At 34.0% G+C, this 25,401-nt stretch overlaps 1 protein-coding gene across 1 annotated transcript in view; it reads left to right on the forward strand.

Annotated features, from left to right (window-relative positions):
- Positions 1-25,401, forward strand: part of LRP1B (LDL receptor related protein 1B) — a 1,811,620-nt gene that overhangs the window by 1,779,006 nt on the left and 7,213 nt on the right. Inside the window, exon 88 of the mRNA XM_045853515.1 lies at positions 16,654-16,730. Within this exon, the coding sequence (XP_045709471.1) occupies positions 16,654-16,730 (77 nt within the window). The remainder of the gene's footprint in view (positions 1-16,653; positions 16,731-25,401) is intronic.

The raw sequence follows: 25,401 nt of genomic DNA on the forward strand, positions 1-25,401 counted from the left end.
AGACAAGAAAAGGAAAGAAAAGGCATACAAATCGGAAAGGAGGAACAAAATTGTCACTGTTTGCAGGTGACATGGTAGTGTACATAGAAAATCCTATAGACTCCACCAAAAAACTGCTTGACCTAGCAAATTAATTTGGCAAAACTGAAGGATACAAAGTCAATATCCACAAATAAAAGCCATTTTTATATACCAACAATGAAACAGCAGAAGCAGAAATCAAGACAAAAAATCCCATTCCTTATAGCAAAAAGAAAAATCAAATACCTAGGAATAAACCTAACCAAGGAGATAAAAGACCTGTATTCAGAAAACTACATAACACTGAAGAAAGAAATCAAGGAAGACACAAACAAATGGAAACATATACCGTGTTCGTGGATTGAAAGAATTGACATCATCAAAATGTCCATACTACACAAAGCAATTTACAGATTCAATGCAATACCTATTAAAGTAACAATGTCATATTTCACAGACACATAACAAACACTTCAAGAATTTATATGGGACTGTAAACAACCCTGAAGCTGCTGCAATTTTGAAAAGAAGAGCAAAGTAGGAGGGATCACAATACCTGATACCAAACTCTATTACAAGGCCACTGTAATCAAAACAACATGGTACTGTCATAAAAACAGGCACATCAAATAGTGGAACAGAACAGAAAGCCCAGAAATAAACCCAAGTCTCTAGGGTCATTTAGTATTTGAAAAAGGGGGCAGCAACATAAAATGGAGTAAAAATAACCTCTTCAACAAATGGTGTTGGGAGAACTGGACAGCTACATGCAAAAAAATGAAACTCGAGCACCAGCTTATGCCATACACAAAGATAACTACAAGGTGGATAAAAAATTTAAATCTAAGCCGTGACACCATTAAAAACCTAGAGGAGAACAGAGGCAGGAGAATCTCAGATATTCCACACAGAAACATTTTTACTGATATGTTCCCTAGAGCAAAGGGCATAAAAGAAAGAATAAATAAATGGGACCTCATCAAAATAAAAAGATTCTGCATGGCTAAAGAAAACAGTATTAAAATAAAAAGAGAACCAACTGTATGGGAAACCATATTTGCCAATTATACCTCAGACAAGGGTTCAATCTCCAAAATATACAAAGAACTTACATGACTCCACTCTAAGAAGACAAGCAACCCAATTAAAAAATGGGCAAAGGACTTGAACAGACACTTCTCCAAGGAGGCTATACGGAGGATCCAGAGACACAGAAGATACTCAATATTGCTACCTATCAGAGACATGCAAATTAAAACGACAATGAGATATGACTTCACACCAGTCAGAATGGCCATCATAAACAAAGCAACAAACAACAAGTGCTGGAGAGGTTGTAAAGGAAAGGCGACCCTAGTGCTCTGTTGGTGAGTTTGCAGACTGGTACAACCACTGTGGAAAACAGTATGGAATTTTCTCAGAAAACTAAAAATGCATCTGCCTTTTGACCCAGCAATTCCACTGCTAGGTATATATCCTAATAACCCCGAAACACCAATCCAAAAGAACCTATGCACCCTAATGTTCATAGCAGCACAATTTACAATAGCCAAGTGTTGGAAGCAACCTTAGTGCCCATCAGTAAATGAATGGATCAAAAAACTATGGTACATTTACACAATGGAATTCTATGCAGCAGAAAGAAAGAAGGAGCTCCTACCCTTTGCAACAGCATGGATGGAACTGGAAAGTCTTATGCTGAGTGAAATAAGCCAAGGGGTAAAAGACAAATACCATATGATCTCACCTTTAACAGGAACCTAAACAACAAAACAAAGAAACAAGCAAAATATAACCAAAGACACTGAAATAAAGAACAGGTTGACAGTGACCAGAGCAGAGATGGGAAGGAATTTCAGGGGAGAATGTGAAGGGTTTACAAGAACAAATATAAAGGACACATGGACAAAAACTGGGGGGGGGGGTGGAAATGGAAGGGAGATGGGGAGGGCTGAGATGGGTATAAAAGACAGAGAACTGACAGAAAATTGTTGTTCAACAATTAAATTAAAAATGTTTTTAAAAAGAAGTATTCAGAAAAAAAGGAAAACTGGGATAAATTTATTCACAATCAAAAAAAAACAAAACAAGTCTGCTGAACACACAGTGCAATGTGGGCAGGTGTGCTCACAAATTACCCATCATAAAGTGGGCCAATGCATTTGAAAGTGTGTTCAAAAAAATTCACTGAAGCTAAATGCAGCCTCTCACAAAATGCCAGCGTGTACACTGATACAGATGAGTTTCTAGCAGGGGAAGCCTCCTACAAGGGGCCCACCTTCCAGAAGATAATTCTGTTTTGGGGGGGTGGCCCCTTCTTATATAGTAAGTAGAAACTGCATGGATTTAGAAGTCATGTTTACCTGGATTCATATACTTGCCCTTCTAATTATTTTTCATGTGGTCTGTTGGCCCTTCTAAACCTTAGATGTTTCTTCTTTCAGAAGATGATCCTAATATGTACAAATAAAAACGTCCATAGGAAAGAAAGGTTATATGAGCACACATAAGATTAGCCTGAAAACCTGTGCTTAGAGCCTGTATTTTTGCTTAGTTACATTTCACCATACCATTACTGTATCCAGACTTAAAACTACCTTCACTTTTCAATTTTGGTGGTGTAACACTGCATACGATTTTATTTTAGGTAACTTGCTGGAATCCCCTTGGGTATCCCAAATACTAGCTCCTGTCTTCAGCAAGCAGCTCTTGGCTGAGATATTAGCATTGTATTTAAAGTAGGAAAGATGTTAAAACTGCATATTTGTTTTTGTACATACTGCATTTATTTAATCTGACTTCTCTTCACAACACTTTTTTTTTAATCTACTCAGTGTTCTCCATCCTACTAAAGTCAACCAAGTCAACAATTTCTTCATTGGGACAAGCTTTGGTAGAGAAAGATCTAAACCATCCCTTCTCAGACTAGAATAAAACAACTCCTCAGTGCCATTATTAAATACACTTTCCTCAAGTTACTGTTTTTATTAAACTATTGATATTTATTTTAAAAATAAAAATTAATAATTCTGATAATTTTTTAAATACAAGCATTTCCTAATAGTAACCACTGTTAGATATTCATTTTTATGCATACAATTTCTTTATGAAAATATACATTTGCAGAGTATTCTACACTACAATGAGATCATATGACAAACATTCTTTTATGTTTGTTTACTTTGCAATACAATAAGAACTTCCTTCTATGTCAATGTATAACTTTTTTATTCTTAGCAGTTGTCCATTGTTCCATTGTTTGTAGTTTCCTGAATTAATTTAATTAAGTATATATTATTCAATAATCAAGCATATTGCTTTTTTGGTTTGTTGTTGTTAAGTATTTTTTCCAAGGGTAAAAATGTATATATGGATATATTTTATACTTTCTTCACTAGTTTTCAAGGATTAACACCCAGAAGTAGAAATATTGAGTCCAAAAGTATAGATTTCATGAATCAAACCAGCTATGATTTTGAAAATGTCACTTTATCTCTTTGTGTTCCTATAAGGCACACTGCATTTAAATCTGAGTCCCAATTGAATTTTGTTTAGAAACTAGTTTCAAATTGGATTAGAGTCACAACCCCAGATACATATTTACCCCAAATCCCTCTAAAATACCTCTAAAGATCCCAAGGAGACAAAGATTCCCATTAGCCACAAAAAGAGACTAACAGAAAATCTGTTGTTAACACTATGCAGTAACTAAGGAGCTAATCATAAAATTCTTGGCTCACAATTAAATATTTATGTTTACTTTTCTCTATGCTTTTATTATTTATTTTCCTCATACTTAAAAAATGATATACCAGGGTATATCTAGATACGTAAGTAGCTTATTTATACCTAACTTCAAGAGAAACAATAAACTTTTCAATCTATTTCTTATTATAACCCTTACTCCAGTATATCCACATTCTAGAAGAACTAGAATCCCAGATGTCTGTCCCTTGATTTGTTACACTTTACCCTTTTAGATAACAATAATACTGCCAATATTCTGTTCTCATATTTATTCATCAAAAATATTTATCGATCATCTTGTATATATTACACAACACCTTAGGCACTGAAAGATATATCAATGAAAAAAATAGCCATAGATATTTGACTTGTGTAGTTGCAAGTTTAATGATACCTGTTATTTGGTGGACTTTGGGTAATATCTTTTCAAAATAATCTGTATAATTCATATTCTGTTTTGAAAAACAGAAGGAAAAGCAAGTTTTTAAGGTTGTAACTGAGCATACAAGGGCCTGTTCACACAGTGCCTTGATGTATGACCCAATCAGTATTGGAAGGAACAGGTTTTTATTTACAATATTGCAACCTTGTGAGGGGCACTCAGAGCACTTATGCTCAGAGCCTCCCTTTCCCATGAGACTCAGCATTTCCCTTGTTACTCAAAAGACTATAAAGGCTATAAGCCAAAGCCCCAAAAGTTCCTCATCTCCTTATTTTAAGGCAGCTGTGCAGACAGTTTCACAGCAGCTCTCTCCTTCAGGATCTGCAGTATGTTGTCATCAGCCTCTGTGTTATACTCCAGGAAGACATGTGCCATGGTGCACTGGATCACAGTGAAATTCAGGAAATAGAAAATCCTGAGAATCCAGATAAAGTCTGAGTTTGCACAGCAGCAGATCAGCATCTTGCAAGGAACAGTCTTCGGGGTCAGCTACAGCAGGCAGGCACAGAGCAGCAACATGTCTCCTTTTTTACTAAATGGGGCTGTATGGGCAGTCCTAACTACAAACTGCATAGTTACTTGCTTACTTCTCTCTCTCTTTGTGGCTGCTACATCATTCCTCCCTCAGGGCTCTTCTACTTGTTTCTAAGCCACATGGCCAAATCCACTTATGGCTTCCTGCCCTTAGTTTAAATCATGACCAGAGCCTCCTAAATGACCTCATCTCCAATTTATCCCACAATGGACTACATTTGCCGGTTATATTAGGCTGCCATCCTCAGTCAAGGCAAGTGACTCAGTGATCCAGGGGCCATTCAGTGATTGGTGGGGCTCAGAGCCAAGGTTGGAATATTGAAAATAAAGACCTGTTCCTTCCAGCATTAATTGTTGGGTCATTTAACAAGGCACCACATGGATGGGCCCCCAGTTACAAGGTCATTTGTATCATCTGCAAAGGGAGAACCAAAAAAAATCTAACTCTGATACTGCATTGCTTTTGAAACCATATTACTTTAGGTACTCACTGTTTTAAAAATTTTTGAAATTTTGAAAATAGAAAAATTCCAAGACATTTCTTATAGTATATATTATTGCATCTTGCCCATGGCAAGAACAATTCTTTATGTAGTCAAAAGCAAGACAACACTGTTTGTTTTATGTTTTCCTTCTTCATTTCAAGCAGAAACTAAAAATTACCTGTGAGTATTATTTTCTTCTTTTTGGTTTGGTTAGATTTATATGGCAAACTGTCTTTTTGTTTATTTTGTGGGAAATGGTTTTCCACAAAATTATCTTTCTTCTCTGATCATCCCCTTGCAAGTACTGTGTTTATATTTTTCATACTACTCTGTGACACCTCATAATGTATGGCTAGGACCGACCTCTCATCTGCATGTGGACTTTGTCCATGAACATATTTTTATGAAATTGGCCTGGCAATGGTTTCTGTTCTACCCCTTTAAAATTACATGTATGTTTCTTTCTGTCAAATTGTAAGTTTCCTCAAGTAAGAAGTAGTGTCTAATTTATCTATTTTCCCTAATAGTTAGCATGTATTCTGCATGTAATATGTTCTTAACTAATGTTGCTAAAAATGTCTTGGCACCTGTATTATATGGTGAGATCTTGTTAAGCAGTAGATGGACACTGGTACTTTGACATATGAAGTATCACAGCCAAGTAAATGTGTAAGAAAGGTCTCAATGACATGGTGCTCTGCTGGAAAAAAAAGCCATAGGCTTGAAATAGTAAAACTTAAAATTAATCGCAATGTACAAATGAACAATTTTTTTTTCAATTAAGAAAATAGATCTTTAAAAGTTGTTTGTTGGCGAACAGGGCACAAAGAAGCACCAAGTGATAGAAGACCTTATAGCTTGAGATTACAATTTGTTTTGTTTGTTTAATTTTTCTTCCTGCCACTTTTGTCACCTCCATGTGAAAATGCTGACAGTATCTAGTTCCTAAGATTGTTTTGGTGATTAAGCAAGGTAATTGGTTTAAAGAACATAGAGTATTGTCTTGAACGTGATAAACATTAAAAAAATAAAGGTAAAGTCTTAAAACCCTTGTAATAGACCAAACATAAAATGCTAAGAACCTGCTATAATCTCAGTGTCTGGGAATTTGAAGAAAAACAAAGTGTGGATATTTTTAATTGTTTGTTAATGGAAATAATGCAACATGTGGCATAAATAAAAGATTAGTTGTACAATGGCCATGATAGCAATAGTGGTTGGGGAGAGAGCTACAGTAAGCAAAACCCAGTGCAAGTCTTATTCAGCATTATTTTCTAAATCCTCTGGGTGAGTAATATTTAAGAAAATGTACAGGTACTACACAAGCCTTTGTTGGAGCTTTCCAGAAGATAATTAATGAGCGCTGTTTCTGTCACAAATTTTAAAAAGGTAGAAATTATTCTCTTATATTATAACAGCTAATTAAGGCCCTGGCTTCTTGAAATATTGGCCTTGCACAAGGAGACTGTAGTGTGCTTCTCCCCAGTCCTGCTGTCAGGCTGAACTGCACTCCTGCACGTGGACCAGTGACCTCGTCACCCCATAGAAAATATTTACAAAGAGCCCAAGGAGGTTGCCCTGAATGACAGAAACAGACCACACCTTTTCAGCAGGGGTATTGAACAGTTCAACTTTAGCAGCCTGTGTTGTCCACATTTTAAGAGTCTGGTCACTGCATGGTTTTTATTGGTTTTCTGCCACTTGACATATTTTCAAAGCACAAAATGTGAAATGTGCGTCTCTTTTGGAGCAGTAAAGGGCAAGAAAAGCTGTCATATCAATATATGTCCTTTATGATCCCAGATAACAAGTCATAGCTTGTTCTAGTTTTTATCACACTAGTTATGCCATGGGGAAAATTGGAATACAGATATCACATTTTCATGTACAAGTCTAAGGTCTGGTTTGTGCTCTGAGGGTACAAGTGACACCACCTAACAAACAGTTATTACATAGGTATAGATTGGGCAGCTATTCTTATGAAGCTTTGATATATTCACATAATTTACCTTTAACTTGCAGACATGCTCTTGACCTTTAAGCAGTTAATCAGAATAACTAAAGAAAACAAACACAATACAACCATATATTAGTTTCATTTGTGTAATTGTAACCTCTTTAACAATTAAAAAATTTCTCCTCCATTAAACTTCTTTCCCATATTTCAGTGGTATAAAAACAGTCACAAATTTCAGATGGTATTAACAATGAAGGTTTATTTCTTGGTAATATTCCAGTCAGGGACAAGTCAAGAAAACTAGATCAGTTAATTGTCACCATGTCAAAGTACCCATTAAATAAACACCTTTAGAATTTTTTCATGGAAAGAAAACCATTTCATGGTTGGCTGCAGCCTAGGGCAAGATCTGAAGTCTACACAATTAACATCATTGAAGATGTAAAGTTTGTACATGCCCACATTGGTGAAATGTGCTCATCAATCTAATTTTATAAAAGGAAGAATAAATGAATTAATAGAGGGAACCAGGGGTAGAAGAAGTGAGGGAGCAAGGAAGGGAAGGAGGAGAGGAAGAAGGAAGGAAGGAAGGAAGGAAGGAAGGAGAGATGGAAGGAAGGAAGGAAGGGCAGTTACTATGGTTTTTATATTTATACTGTTTTCCATAGTGGATCAATATTTCTTTTTCTGAGAAATGTTTGATTTATAACTAGCTGAAAGCATGTTCTTAAGAATGGTACTATATATTCTTTATAGAATAGTAAATGACACATCTATATGACATTTCCATGTATGTATATGTATTGGTATGTGTTCAACCATGCATCCCCATGTTTTCATTAATTTATTCACTCATTGTCAAAACACAAACATTGATATTCCAAACATACATATTGACCATGTATCAAACACCATGAAAAAAAATGAGAAAATAAAAAGACTGGATGGTAGTAATTTACTGGGAAGTTGATATTGATATTAATTCAAGATCCCTTTATAAATTATAAGTGTTTGGTTCTGGAATGCCTTGGTATTATTTTTTGGTGGATCTGTAGTAATCTTATAACTAGAAAAATGACTATGATGAAATACCAGAAAGGAGATGATAATTTATATATCAGAATCATTTTTCAGTGTTTTAGGAATAAATTAAAGTGGCTAGCATCAATATATCAGTGCATAAGCACTACAACTGAAAGTAAATTAAATATTTTTAGAGAATTAGAATAATCTATTATATTTATAAAGACAGATTTTATGCCCAAAACCTTATAATAATACTCCTGCTATTCTTACCATTCCCCCCAATTTGTATATGATTGATATACCTTGAGAAATACTTAATATTACAGTTGGTATGCCAGGCATTCCCATCATAATATGTTTTAGATTTTAACACCCTAAGACACAAGAAGTTCTAAGAATTAGGAAGGGGTTTCAAATTCTTTATTATTTACTCCTGTTTTGTGCTAAAACAGAAAATATTCGGGTAGCAAAGTAGGTACTTGTCTGATTGCCACTAAGCATAGAGATTTTTACCACCACCTGCTTGCAATGGTTCAGTATGTGTTTAAGCCAATTTTGGAATTGACCATTCATCTTGGCATCATGTAGGTAGAACTTCCTGCTGGAATTCAGTTTTTCTTCCAACCTATCTTCAACTACAAAATTATAACCACTGTTTCTAATGCAATAGCCTACTTTTATGTCTTCAATTACATCTACCATATTACTTAATACTAATTTTATGATGTGTTCTTTTCCCTTTTATTTGATGCATGTAATATATTCAATTAAGTAGAAATTGCCAACTCACTCTAAAAACACTTATGTTTTTCAGATTTGCTTTCAATAAAATTTCTGTTTATCTGAGAGTATCTAGATGGTAAAAGTTTTCCATTAGTAGAGACTTCATTTTTTTAATATTTATTCAGTCATCATTTCACACTTCAGTGGCCATTTCTGCTCAAGCAGTCTGTACAGAATTTTATGTTTAAACATTTCTAACTTAAATCACCCAATTTTAACAAACTTCATTTCACAGGTAATTTCTTGGAAATCTAGATTTCATCTCTTATATTTCTCCTTATTCCTTAAAATAAATTACTTTAAATAATTTATTTTATTAATTTTATTTCTTTCATGACTACTATTTCAATTGAATTTTTCATTAGTTTTTACTTTTTCTGAAATAATCATTGGTCAGTGTTTATTGAAAATCTCATTATTTTTTTTACTTCACTATATTAATACTGCTTAGGAATCCAAAACTCTTTTTGACCATATTCTCTTCATACTAAAGTAAGATCATTTTGCTTACTTTACTGATAGCTAATGTTATCAGTACTATATAACACAATGATTTAATATTTTGAAATTAAACATGATATTATTATTGAGTTGAATCCAGTGTACTTATGGCAACAAACACAAAGTTAAGATACTACCTTAAGTTTTTTGAAGAAAACAAAATGGGGTAATACTTAGCTATTGCCGTGTGAGAAGTAACAATCAAATTTGGGTAGAGAATAGTACTAAATAAATACAAATTACAGTACAATATTATATATAAAAACACCAAATGAGTGAAATATAGAGTAAATTGTTATGGAAGTTTAAAATTGCATTGAGTAATCACAGATGAATTTATTTAAGTTGTATCTTTAAAGATACATTAGATGCATTTACAGGATTTGGAAACAACACAAATGTAAAGTTGATACCATGAAGGGTAGTAATGTTTTTAATAGCACATTCCTAACCATCACTTCCAGAGATAGAATATTAGGCATTACTGACCACAGGTCTGAACCACAGTGGTAATTCTTACAAATTTCCTACAAAAAATGCATTTATTTATTTTTGTTCAGACAATATTTTGACTTTCTTATTAAGGGTCTTGTACTCTCCTTAGCACTAGAGAGTAAGGAAAATAATTTCTTGCTACTCCTGAATTGAATTAGAAGGATCATGGCATTGTCACAGATAACAATGATGAATAATAACCCCTATTTTATTTCTCTCACTAATTAGCTGTGCTCTTTTGGGAAAATCATTTGAACACAAACTTCATTTCACATGTCAAATAATTCTAACTCATGTATTTTTATAGAGTTTGAATGTGTATTTTTCATATAAAAATACTTATAGGATCTGCCACAAAATTCAGCACACATTAATTGAAGATTATGCAAAATTGCACATCAAATTTTGGGTAGGGAATTTTTAAGATATGTTACAAAGAATCATGAATCATTGTATATGAAATAATATTTATCTCAAAAGGTAGAATGATAACAGATGAAATCATATTTTTAAGTAAAATTAACAAACAGGTGAATAGATCTCCAAATATCTGTTTCAGGTGCAATAATATATTTTTTGCATTTTATATTACTATTTGTTGAGAAAAGGGGCCAAGAAGGGGATTGGAGCTACATCCATCAAGTGTAGAGCCTCAAAATTAGGTATTTCAGAGATACAAAATAGTGGTGGAGTAAGTGAAAGCTATACTCATGTCTTCCCAGGACCCAACTGTAATTACAACTAAATTATAGAACAATCATCCTGAGGAGCCAACTGAAGACTAGCTTAAGAGGAGTCTTATAATTAAAGATTTACAGAAGAAACTACATAGAGACTGGCAGGAAGGGCAGAGATGAATAAAGGGCTGGCCACTCCAGTGTGTAGCAGCTGAAGTTCTGGAGAGATATCTCAACTGTGAGGGGTTACCTCTGAGGAGTATAAACCCTAAACTCCAAGCTAGGCTCCCCAGGAAGCTGGTGCTCTGAAGGAACCCAAAACCCTAATTCAAAGGAATTCACTTATATACACCCCTATGTTCATTACAAAGTTATTTACAATAGCCAAAATTTGGAAGCAGCCCAAGTGTCCATCAGTAGGTGAGTGGATAAAAATGCTGTGTTATATTTACACATGGAATACTACTAGGCTATAAAAAAAAGAAAAAAGAAAATTTACCCTTTGCAACATCATGGGTGGACTTGGAGAACAGTATGCCAAGTGATATAAGCCAATCAGAGAAGGACAAATACCATATGATTTCACTTATATGTGGAATCTAATGAACAAAATGAATAAAAAAAAACAAAATAGAGACAGAATCATAGGCTGACAGCTTTTGAGGTAGGGCTGGTTGTGGAGATGGAGAGGTTGAGCAAAACAAGACACAGAGAGAGAGAAGCCTCGTAGAGACCATGAAGACAGACAATAGTATAGTGATTGCCTGAAATATAGTGATTGCCTGAAGATGGACAATAGTATAGGGGTTGAGGGAGGAGGAAGAGGGCATGGGGAGATAAATGGTGATGGATGGAGACTTGAGTTGAGGTGGTGAACACACACTACAGTGTACAGATGATATGATGTAGAACTGTGCACCTGAAACCTGTATAATTTTGTTAACCTATGGTACCTCAATAAATTCAATTAAAAAACATTTTAAAATTAGGCATTTTATGCAAAAATTAGCTATGACTTAATCCCCAAAAAATGAAATTTTCCAAATTAATCAGAAAAATTACAAGTGATGTTTAATTTTTTAAATTCCCTTCACCTCGTATATGAAATGTTATTATATAAATCTGGTGAACATAGATGCAATTATATATTTTATTTTTTACTGAATGATATTTTTGAAGGACCAAAATATTCATGGCACTATGCACAACTATTTTAAGGATTCTTTAACTCCTGTATGTCATTTTCCCCCTCTGTAGAAAGAAGAAGGTATATTAAAAGAATTTTCTTTCTGAACGTCACCATCATCATGCTTAATAAGGGCAGCCTAGCACATATATGTAAGAGGAGCAATTCAATTTCAAAGTGCTTTAAGGTTCACTTTTGAATTTTACTTAAAAAAAGTTTCATGACCTATATATTTACTGAAAAGAGCAAGCAATTATTAATCTCATTATTTTCTTTTGAAGTCTTCCCAAAGCAGGCAACTCTAGACCACATTTCTGCAAAATAAAATGTGAATGTAGACCAAATAAGCTAATCATCATTACAGTGAAAAACAGTACCTAATATTTTAATAAACCTTCAGTTTTTATAAGGTCAATCCAGAAAAAGTCCAGCCATTGTTAATATAACAAGAGCAGTTTGCACTAATTCAGACAACAAGGTAAACAAGAGAAATGATTTAACTAAGTGTTATGGAAAAAAATAAAGCAGAAAGTAAATGCAATTATTTAAGAACACATAGACATTATAGGCATATATGTACAAAGTCTGTCCAGAAGAAGTCCAACCATTGTCAATATAATAAGAACAGTTTGTGTAACATTGATGTAACCTGGCAGCCAAGGAGAGTGGACTGGAATGTGCATTGTGAACAGTGATGACTTCACTGTACTAGTTAGTTGGGCTAGTTATATATGCCAAATTTATTTTTATGTTTAAAAATGTTTATTGTGTTTCCTAGTGGTATTTATTACACTATTGCCTTTATACAAAGATATTTTCCCTGTGCCACAGAAAGTTACAAAAAAACAGATACTATTGTAACTATACAACAATTGCACAGTTTGTGAGGGACATAGTAAGTGAAATAACAATGCATATCATATAGTGACTTTCATATAAGAATTAGCTATCTAGAACAAAAACCCACTCAGTTTTTTAGGAACTATGTAAATTTCTACTGCTGTTAATTATCCCTCTGAACAATCATGCTGGGCATGCATATCATTTTCCCATCTTAAATGGGAAATCACTTAGGGGAATCACTAAATGGGAATCACTTTTTGTAAGTGATTCAATAATATTTTGTATAACAATGTCTATGGAAACATAATAGAAATTCATCTCAAGTATTTCTTGAAGTGTGATTTGTTCATTGCTTGCCTCAGAGTCACTTTGCTAAAATTCCTCTTTCTGGCCATAATGCCAACCTGCCAAATGAAAATCTCTGGTATATGGAATTCCAAAATTTCAACTTTAACAATTTTTCCAGTTTGTTAATCATTAGTCTTATCCGTAACAAAAAGGGAATTTCATAAAACATAGTTAAGAAAATTTTATACATATAGCTATAATGAAGTGAAAGAATGCACTAAAGAAAACAATGTAGTAGTAAATAACCTTTCTTTTTAATGTTGAATGGTCTAGGGCAGAAGGGAAGAAGTCAAAAAGAATGTTAAATCAATAATGCTTTACCAGGCAGCTATTGAGTTTGAGAATGCACTAGGAGCTGTATCTTCATTTGGTGATATAAAGAAAGAAGGATAAAAAAATTGTTTAACTAAATAAGAATAAGTATCTGTTTCTGCAATTCAAGAATACTTGGTTAACATTCATGAATGTGTTTAAAAAGTTAAATAATTCAGAGTGGTATAGTAATCAATACATAAGAAGAAGCTAATTTTCATTATCCTAAAATTTAGAGCAGTGGGAGACAACTGTAGAATCATTTTAAAAGGAATAATATACATGTGTTTATCATTGTGAAAAAAAAATGATTTCTTGAAGGTGACATACAGGACTAACTTGAAGATAATCGTCCAAAAATGAAAAGGAGGGAGCATACAGATTAAAGATGACCAGGGCATGGACTATGGCTTTTGCTTGAGGAATAATGAAAACGAGACAGATGCCAGCTATGTTATAGTCAGCATGATTATGGAAATAACTCAGTGGGGATTTGGACAGGAAATTTTGATGATCTGCACACATTCCAAAACTGAAATGCTCTGCCTTTAATGGCTTTGTTCATCATAGTCTACTCAGAGTATGAAGATTCATGCATTTCTGTAAAAATGTTAAAAAATACTTGGTTTTAAATCAACCATTAGAAGACAAACTTGTGGAGCAGCAAATGCTTTAAGTAGTAATTCTGTAGAGTAGGCAACAAGAGTAATGATATCTGTTTGATTTAATATCTCATAAGAGTATTTTTTAAGACTGGATCAGATGTAGAAGAATGAAACATATCTTATTTTATCTTTGGCCATAAAGCACCATTTAATGAGTATTGGGAACACTACAAGGTGATCATCAGCAGATTAAGAAGTATAACTGTTAAAATTAATTATTTCCTCAGCACAGTCTTTGAGAGTTACTTTAATAAGTATGTAATAAGTAAAATATTTCCTGAAGATTAAGAATTTCAATGTGCCTCTATTTAAAAGAGAAGACCATTATGACCACTAACAGGTTATTTCTGATTTATTATAGTGATTGCAAGCTATATATAAAATAGGAAATTAACCAACACTTAACAAACAGAAACTGCCCTACTTAAATAATTCCAGAGTTTGGAATAAGAATCACACTACCCTTATTTTTTGTGTGTGTATAAAAATTTCTCTGTTTTTTTGAAGTTCCAAAGTCATATATTTCATAACTCCATAGAGTACATAGAATATATGATGTTAATATCAGAACACAAGCTGTTCAATTAGCATTTCACCCTCCAATTCCTGAGCAATTTCATATTCTGGCTTCCAAGCATCTCAGTGTAATGATGAGTCACAGAAGTTCTTTTCTCTAGTAACATAAAGTTTATCTCAAGTCATTATGCTTATTTAACATGACTTCTAACCTAAGGTCTTATTTAATCAAAGAAGGTAATGTAAAGAGCAAATTTTGATATTTTAACAAACAATTCAATAGAACATATTTGCACTAAAATAGCTCTGTACACATCAGCTACATAAAAAATAACTAAAGCAATCAGCATTATTCTTTTCATTGGAACATGCAAAACATTCTCAGTGGTCAGTTAGAAAGATCTGACAAATCTAAAACTATACAAAAACAAAAAGAATTTTACAATGATCAGAATTCACTCTAACAACATGTTTGCAAGGTCTTACTAAACAGCTTATTACAAATTGTCTGTGGACTGTGTCAAGAATTAGGAACTTTGAAGAACTGGAACAATTTCCCAGATCACTCATCTGCAAACCACAAACTAGAAAGAAGAAAATGTTTTTTTATACTTGATCTTAGGCAAAAAAGACTGACAGGTAATAAGAAATTATATTTTTAAATTCATATTTTTATTGAATGCCCACTTTACTATAATTATTTGAAAATTTGCTTATTTCATTGCCTTACTTTAATCATATGGACAGAGTTAAAGCCTTGGCCTTATAATTTGTTTATCTATTTTAATGATTTACTTGTAGTATGGTACATAATAAGTACAATGTGTAAAATAGTTATGTAACCTTTTTTATAAAAACTTTGAACAAAAAGGATAATGTATGTGATAGCCTAATCATAGTATAATGATATTAACCTTCATTTAAATCATGCTCCATACTCATAACTTTACAATATCATTATTAACAAAATAACCATATTTTGAATAGTATTAATATTGTTATTTATGCTGAAGTTAATATAGGCATTTGTGAAACATATTTTTGTTTTCATGATTTGGTTTGGTAAGCAATAATGATTTTATGAAATTTTGCCCTTGTTTTAGAGCAGCCAAGACTGTCTTCACGAATATCCCTAATAATGCACATGGCATCATAGAGGCCTATCAAAATTGGCTAGGACTGAATTGAAAGAGACTTTGAAATTGCATTTATTTAGATTGGCTATCATGTACAAAACGCTATACTTGGAAAGGTTCTGGAAGCTGTTCATTTATCACATGCAATTGATATGGTGGTTTTTGATAGTCATTTTAAATAAGAACTAAAGCCAAGTAAATGGTTGCTTTGTGAATTTTCTCTGACAAATGCACAGAGGCATCCTGTGTTAGCCAATAAGCATTGTTCAAAATAACTAAAACAATTCCAGCATTTATTTGATGCAACCACATAATTATATAGTTGTGATTTTAATCCTATCTATTATTTTAATTATCTGCTAGATTTCTCATCATAGTGTCAGGATGCCTATATAAGGAAGAACACTTTTCCCAATAAAAACACAGGCCCATTCTTTAGATTTTGTAGTAATTGAAGTACGATTTTAAATAGAAAAGCACTCTATTTTCCTATCTGTGTTTAAGAGTGTAACCATTCTGCAGCTTCAGTTATGAGACATGACCATTTGCTGGTTGGTAGCTAGTTCCATTTGGACTCAGAACAAGCAGAAAAAAATTTTTTTTCAATCATAGAAACTTAATAAAAGAAGATTTGCTTGATAGGAAACTCAATTTTATAGTGGTTACTTATAATTTTCAGTACTTCTCAAATTAATTCCCAATTCTTAATTAAGATTACTATTTTGCTATAAATTGTGGTTATTTTATGGTTAACATAAAGAAAATTGACTATAGAACTAAACTTTAAAACATACTTAAACTAGTGAAGTCCAACTGAAGTTACCTTCAGCATAATAACAATATACAGGAAATTAGCAGATATCTCAACCTAATATTCATTAATCTGCGATGATTGGGTCCTCCATTTCATTTGGTTGAAGTTACTATGTTAGCAGACTTGTAGGTTGTTATTCACTGAATTTTTTTTAAATATTTCCAGATGTTCCACCAATTGGTCAGGCACACAGTGTGAGAGGCCAGCCCCAAAGAGCAGCAAGTCTGATCACATCAGCACAAGTAAGTTCCTCAGGTTTACATCTTGGGTGTTCAATATTTTATAGGAATCACATTTAATCCCATTGTTAAGGGAGTCAAGTCTGGGAAAATGTCCTTTATGAAAGTTGGTAAGAACTGCCCTGCTGTCCTGGTGTTTCTTGAAAGATGAAGCTCTGAGCTCTCACTTGATAACAGGATCCAGCAATTAGGTTCTTTTTTAGGTGGTGAAGTTTATCTCAAACCTTGGCACTTTTCTTAATGCACATCTGCAAACCTAGCATGAGAGTTTCCCAGGAAATGCATTTTAGCTTAAAAGACTACACCTATCACAATGGATACAGAATGTTCAAGGAAGAAAAGTAATTTCATGATTTAATTAAAGCAAACTGTATTTTCTTAAAATGCTTTTCAGTATTTGTGAAAAATCAGATTTGCTTGGTTAGTATTAAGTATAAGTAAACAAATCATCCTTAATAAAAATTATAACTGGTTTATTGCTTCTTTGTCTTTAGAACATTGGTTTAGACATGTATTAAAATATAGCATAACATTTCACAACTCTTTTTTGTGTCACTCTGGTCTGAAGACCAATCTTTGATATGAAGTCTGTTTACATCACCATCGTGCATCTGTTTTCCAACAACTTTAAATGACTTCATAAATATTTTCAAAATAAAAATCTGAAATAAAGTTTCCAATTCACACATATTGGTATGCATTTGACCATGAGCAGAGAACTTTTGAAAAATTTGTAATACCTATCAATTGAGTAAATATATTCTTGATGAGGGAAAACAACATCCCTGATCGATAAAAGTTTACTTTAGCAATTTCTCTCTATTCCTTCGATGCTGATGAGAAGGTGCATATGAAAACAAATGAAAAACTTACTCTGGAGTTTGAGAAAAAGGCAAGACACTGTTACAGAGCACAACAAGGGGGGCCTGGGACGATATACTATTACTGAAAGAAGCCCCCAGGTCCATTATGTCCGCCACCAGAGGAAAGATGTCTCTCAATGCCAGAGATTCATGAAAAGGAAAGGAAATGTTTATTTAATGCTATACAAACTTAAAGTAGTGACCTAATGTCTTTATCAAAAAATCCTAAAGTCCCTTAAAACACCCACAAACAGACACAGTCTTTCCTTGCTTCCCCCTTTGCCCAGTCCAAGTACCGTATCTCAGGAAAGGAAATAGAAGTCCATGGCTCAGGCAGTCCTCTGGTTATTCCCAGATAGTACTCCATCTCGACTGGGAGACCTCCCGGGGTTCCCGGCACCCTCAGCTGAGTCTCCAGGATCTCTGCTAAAACCAGGTGGTGGTTCCCCCTTCTAAAGCTGCGGGGGTCCCCACTCTGGCAAAGGCACGTGGTTCTCTCTCCCAGGGCCACGGGAGTCCCCACTCTGCTAAAGCCGCATGGTTCTCTCAGGGCTGCAGGAGTCTCCACTCTGTCAAGGTCGCGTGGTTCTCCCCCTCAATGGCTGCCGTGTCTGGGTTTAAATCCCCACCCCAATCTTCCTCTGCAGCCCCATTTCCGACTCCTCCTACACTGGGCCTCACATGCCAGAACTCATACCCTTCCAGCTTTACTGGACTGCCATCCTGAATCTGGGCAGGTGTGGCCCCATGTCATGGAGCCAATCATCTTCAAGCTCCCACGCAGGCGCTGTAACTCGGGAGAACTGCCCCCTCAGTTATACCTTGGTGGGGTAGTTACTTCCATTCCCCTGGCTCAGAGCCTGGCCACAGATATTTAACATATCTAAGCAACCAGCCAAAGGCTATAGATATGTTAAATGACCACGCCACAGGTTAGCTACAAGGCTGTTGCTATGCAAAACAGCTCTCAAAGGCCCTGCTCCATTTGTCCCTTCCCCCAACCCACACCCTGGGGTGGGGGTGAAGACATCCTAAAATCTCTTAGACACCTTGAGTTCTGGACCCCATTTTAAATGCCCATTTGGGGTCCCCCCTCTTGGCTGCACCCTGTAACAACACTAGCAAAGTCAAAAATATAGAAATTTTGTTAAACCCTAGAGCAGGATTCCAGGAACATTGTTCAAAGACAGCAATTAGAGATTAATTTGGGACATTAATTTAGAGACAATAAGCATGTCTAATTTTTTTGGGGGGGGATGGTACATAGGTCTAGAATAAATAGCCTTGACAATAAAATTTGAATTTGGAGCAAGTCTGTAGCTCTTCTTTGGTTATGAAGCATTTTAGGTTACCCTGGAATTTGTGTGCTGTTCTTAAGAAACAGAAGGGGGAGGACATTAAGAAAGATACGGACACATAATTGTAGGAATAGAGCACTAGCATTTGGAGAATTGAAATTCTTCCTCTTTCTTCCCAGGAGCCAGGTTTCATACTAATATTACTAAAAGTGATTCTGGAGGCATACTAATTGATACATGAATTTGTGACCTAGCTTTAAAACTCAATTATTATTAAGGACATTTTTAATAAAAATGCATTTTAATGCATTTTAAGTTACCAAACTGTAGTTGAATTTGTAAGTTGAAGATTATGAAAACAAGGTAATTCAGCATTTTGTTCATGGTAATTTCTCAATTATGTAAGATAAATGAGATATATAGCCTTTTAGAAAGTCAAAAGCAATTTGAAATATTGATAAAATCTCAAAAGAGAGAGAGAGAAAAGAAGAGAAGAAAGAAGAAAATAAAAGAAAAATAACATTCACTGAATTTTCATTGTTTGTATAAGTTCCTTCCAACCATCCAAAGAGTAAAGTTTGGTGCTTGGAAAATGGTATGGAAAAAGGTTGTGACAAACATTTTTAAATGGAGGGTGATGTCTTCAACTATTTGCATGGGCAACAAGCTCTTATAAGGGGATGCCTCTAACTACACTCAACAGTCCTAAAATAGTGAATGAGAAGTTGGAAACTTTTTTCCAAAGGTTCTGATGTCCTTTCTTCCTTCACTGAACAAAGTCATTAAATTTAATGGAAATATCAATGCACATTGAAAGGGCTATTAGCTATGTAAATGTCATATTATTCAGATTTGAGCAAAGTTGACCAAATAATGACTCTATAAGAAGATATGTATCATCAGACGTTTGTACAATACTTAGAAAAACTTGCCTCAATAAGCCTGAAAAGAGATTCTTAAACTGATCATCCTAAAATAGAAGGTCATTTTTATTCTATAGTGAAACCCAGTGGTTTTAAATGGTTGTGAAAGGTTCACTGAACTCGGGCAGGTATCATTTGCCCAGTAAGAAACATGGATACTTTAGTATGTGTTTTTAAATCTGTATTCCTGCTTACAGCGAATCTTTCCATAATCATTGGACCTTGGAGTAGTTAGGAATAAATATACTGCCTCTGCGGCCCTAACTACTGTCAACTAGCACAGAGATGTACCTTTCTAATTGATGCACTGCTTTCTTAATCTTCTCCAAGCAGTCATACTGATGTTTTCAGGCCTTTCCTGTTTAAAGCATCTGAAAATCAGCCTGTGGAATTAAGCAGATCTAGTATCCTGTGATTGTCTGTTTAGGTTACACTTTAAAAAGCTAGTCTGACTCTTCTGAAGTTATTTGGAAGAGTTTTAAGCTAAGGATGATAAAATATTAATTATATACCCCTATTTTAATTTTACAAGTTGGGAAGGAGTAGATATTCAGTGTTTGAATTAGCTATTTGTATATGCTACAATTAAGGAGGATAAAAATATACTCAGCATTTTTGGGCAGTAGAGGTGTTGTTTTTTACTGTAGTGACCACAGAGACATGGTATCTACTAAGGGTTATGTGTGTCTCCTCTTTTTCTACTCTGTCCCTATCTCTTTTATATCATCATGTTTTAAAACAGAGAAGAAATTATGTGATACCAAGGAATAATAAATTTGCAAGTATATATAGAGAACTGAAAAATGCAACAAAAAATGCCTTTTTCCTAATTCTTCTAAAAGCAAACATTTTTCAAGGCTCTAAATGCCCAGTACTGTATCAGGTACAGGAGAAAGGTCAGTGACAGTGACTCCTCTCACTCAGCTGAGGTTCTAGAGTTTAAACAGTCATGTAGCACAGAAGGAAACAAATAAGTAATCACACACACTTACAAAATAATTGTGAGTTTTGACTAATTCTGTGAAGGAAGACGAAAAGAGGCAAATAGAGAAAACAGCAGGGGGCAACTGAGGTCAAGAGTCATTTATCTGAAGTGATGAGAGTTAAGCTGAGGCTTGAAGGAGTTAAATGAAGAGGAGAGGCTCAGGGCATTTCAAGGAAATGGATTAGCAAGTACAAAGCCCCTGGAATGAAAAAGAGACATGTTCGAGGGCCTGATAGAAGACCAGGGTGCTGGCACCAAGGAGACACGAGGGAGAGTGGTACAGAGTGGAGATGAATATACAGGCCCACGATGATAAGCAGCCTCTTAAAGGTCACTGGAAGGATCACATTTACTCCGTTTGGAAGGTGAGATTTTCTTCACAATTTTTTTTTAAATCTTAGTACATGTGCTGCTGAAACAAGAACTTCTTTATGCTTTTGAATGTTACAATTTATTGAAGTACTCATAGAAAATATTTAGTCATAAATATATATATATGCACTCACATTTATATATACATGTAAACATAAGAGATATATGTTTAGACATATAACATGTCTAAAGAGGTCAGTTATAATGGTATAACTTATATATATTTTTTCTGCTATAAATTCAACCAATAAACAAAAAGTTCTCTTGTTTTAAACTCCATAACTCAACTTTTCTAGTTTCCCTCTTGAAGCAATGATGTCTTCTTAGTGAGATGTTTTTTTCTCTCTTTCTGGTTACCACTATATACACTCTTCCTTGTCAGTCAGTAATTCCTTGACTCAACTCTACGTTGATTACCCTTAAATTACTATCTTAATCCTGTTTTTTTTACCCAAGTTTGAGTCACGTATTCATCCCACTACACATTGTTGTCTGTATATCTGTATCAGTATCAATATCAACATAAACATCAATATTCTGCAGGAATTTCAGGCTCAGCATAGCCCAAAATGATTTCATCACTTTCCTCCACTCAACCAGTCATTTTCATGCACCTTGTTTTGCCTTCCTATGTATAGGGATGGCTAAAACAATATCTTTACCTGAGCAACTTTTTTTTAAGATTATAGTTATTTATTTTTAGAGAGGGAAGGGAGGGAGAAAGAGAGAGAGAGGGAAACAACGTGTGCTTGCTGGGGGTCATGGCCTGCAACCCTGGCATGTACCCTGACTGGGAATCGAACCTGTGACACTTTGGTTCGCAGCCTGTGCTCAATCCACTGAGCTACACCAGCCAGGGCTCCTAAGCAACATTTAAGTGCTGCTCTTAATGTTTTTTCTCTCTCAAGTCAAGTCAAACATATCAGTAGATATTAGTTCCTAAAGGTTCTTCAACTCATCTTTAAAAAAAATTAGTATAGTGCCCAGCTCATTGACAGGATTTATGCAGCCCTTCAAAACACCACCACCTTTGCTTCCTCTGTGGCTGGCTGCACCTTCCACCCCTCTTTGTTCTGCCCATTAGCCAGACAGTTGTTCCATAATCTTTTCTCCTCCAGGCCTTCACATTTCTCTTCCTAGATTAATAAAGTATCTCCCCCTCCCATCTACCTGCATCTTGTTTGTGAGACTAAAGAGATACACCCCACAAGCCTCAGAGGCATACCAGTCCTCCTCTATCCCAGATCTGGTTGGATACCCCTTTATATTTCCAGAAAAAATGCATTATTTTCCTAAGGTAGTGTTTATTACACCATGTTAAATAGACCCATTTTTTTTTGTCATCTTAAAATACACATCAAAAATATACATCACACATGATGTGAGAACAAGGGCCTTTGTATCCCCAGTGCAAAATATAGTGCATGGTGAGTGTGTGGGACATAGCAACGCTTAAAATATATTTGCTAAAAAAGAATCAAATGCATAGTCCCTGTAATATCCTAGGAACTGTGCTATCTGCAAAACAAAGAGAGATAAACAGTTTATGTCCTCAAATTACAATAAACTGATTTGTATAATATATCATGAAAAGTGCAAAAACAGGAATGCACAGGGGACTATGGATATATATGCATATATAAATATAAACATATGTATATATGTATTTACATGTATATATACATATATACATATATATTTACTTATTGATTTGAGAGAGATATATAGAAAGAGAGAGAGAGAAACATTGATTTGTTGTTCTACTTATTTATGCATTCATTGGTTGAATCTGGTATGTGCCCTCACTGGGGATCGAACTCACACACTTGGCATATTGGGGCAACACTCTAAGTAACTGAGCTACCCAGCTAGGGCTGAAATATATATTTTTAATGAATTAATAAACTTTTATGTAGCACTTTCTATGTAATAGACATAATCCTATTTAGATGACTATGAAGTAGATATTAATGATGACACTCACTTTATATACATTTAAACTGAAACAAAGATAAACAATTTTTCCAAGGACATATTCAAATATCAAAGGTTTGAACAGAGGTAGGCTAGCTTCAGTTTATTATCTCAGTTGCTATGCTATGCTGCCTCCCTCATATTAAACATAACAGTTTAATAATATAGTTCTTTTTCTAATGGAAAAGGATTATATAATGAGGCTTCAGACAACCTGAATGAGAAAGACTTGCTCTATTTTATCTGAGAAGGTCTTTGAGGTATCCTCTCAACCCTTAGTAAGTATAAAATATATTTTTAAAATCATTTTAGAAAAATTAACTGGTAATATACTATTAAAATATCCTGAATAATAAATTCTACTTGGAAAAATATACCTATTTTGATAAAAACTTATCTTATGAGTCTAAAAATATTGTGTGGTTGCCAACAGTATCCATCAATATCAATTATGTTACCTTTTTTATAACTTGACAAGTTGTACTCTGCATTATTTATTGGTTATATTAAGTATTACTCCAGTTTCCTTGATTTGCTATATAAATATATTAGAAATCTAGGCTCTTAAAGCACTATAATGTAAGAGATTGGAACTGCCATTTGTGATGGGAGAATAAAAGAAAAATATTCTTTGTTTTGTAGCATGCATGATTAAGAATATTTCTACCTTAAAGAAATAAAAGGCAAATAAAATAGAATTTTCTAAATAGTATACAATTGCACTGAGGAGAAAGTAAGTTTGTATACCTTAACACAAATATTGGTGTTTAATACATACCAATATATTACAAGTTTCAGCAGAAAGATAAGTAGTAAAGTAAGGGTATTTATAAAGTTATCAATCAGTTAAAGTAATTGTTTATGAAGAAACCAGCTATTCACTGGTATTTAAAATTTGTGAGCAAATGTTAATTATTATCCAATATGCCAGATTCTCTACATTTATTAATTACTAATAAGTTATGCATTCATATAAAGTTCACTGTCCTGAAACAAAGTTTATTTTCCTAAAACCATATAATATCAAACTCACTGAGTTGCATAGTCCTGGTAACAACATGAAAAAATATTGTTTTCCATTTTATAAATTGACTAAAGAAGGCAATATACATAATCTTGGAAGATTCAAATTGAAATATTATCTTATACATGACATTTCTTAAAAAATATTTTTTCTGGTATTTTGGTAAGTAATCTACACTATGGACTATGTCACATGAATGTTTTTCCATCTATAGCTATTAAAACTCACCTATACTTCTATTTTAAAGTCCCTAAGCAACTGTTTATTTTGCTTAGTAATACCGTTTGTTTCTTCCTGTAATATTTTACATGCACATGTATTTGCAAAGGAAATTAAAATATTTAAAACTTCTTAAAGTTTTATTACTGAACCACTCAAGATTCCACATTGAATTTCAGTTAGCTTTCACATTGCTTTGTTTCTTAGTTTTACCAGTGATCACGCTGATTTGACTGAATCAACCAAATTTTTTTTTCCAAATAAACAAAGCCTTTGTCTCATGGGCACTAGGCATTTGTCTGTTGAAACAGTTAACATTAGATATCTGATGGAGCTACTTAATACTCTCCTGCTATCAGCAACCCTTGCCTTCTGTTCTTCCTCCATAAGTGATTTATAACCCCAGGTGTATCCTCCTGTGGATCACAGTATTATCAAGTACTGTCTCCTTCTAAAAAGAAGAAAAAAAATTGATCTATCTTATTGCTAACCTAGAAATGAAATAGAGGGCAATGAGTCTCAGTTTTGCTTCTCCCCTATGTTTAGATGCACAAAAACTAGTATTCAGTGTCTCTTACCACTTTTTGAAGATCTATTCCATAGATCTTTTATTCCATTTTGAAGATAGGTGACACAACCTAAGACCATTCTTGTAAGTACATGAAAAAGGGAAGAAACGGTCATTTGTAACATAAGCTAAATCCCCCAGATATCTTTTGCTGAAACTATTCTAGACCTGGAAGTTGAGAAAGAGAATCCCTTTGGTCCCCCTATTTTGCTGAATTAAGATCACAACCATGTGTGGTTGGAATTCTTGCCTCTGTTTTATTGGTGAAGGATATGAGCCTAATTTATATTTTTTACTGCTTTAAAAATTTACTTATTTAATATTATACTTAAAAGTACTTTTATATACCATTTAATATTTCAATGGATAAATAATATTCAGTGGGTCAAGCCTCAAATTTTAAAATACCCATCCAAGGTCTCACTTCATGTAAGTTGTAAAACTCATA

Source organism: Phyllostomus hastatus, unplaced genomic scaffold, assembly GCF_019186645.2.
Source record: "Phyllostomus hastatus isolate PE091 unplaced genomic scaffold, TTU_PhHast_1.1 phas_contig_1, whole genome shotgun sequence".
NCBI lineage: Eukaryota > Metazoa > Chordata > Mammalia > Chiroptera > Phyllostomidae > Phyllostomus > Phyllostomus hastatus.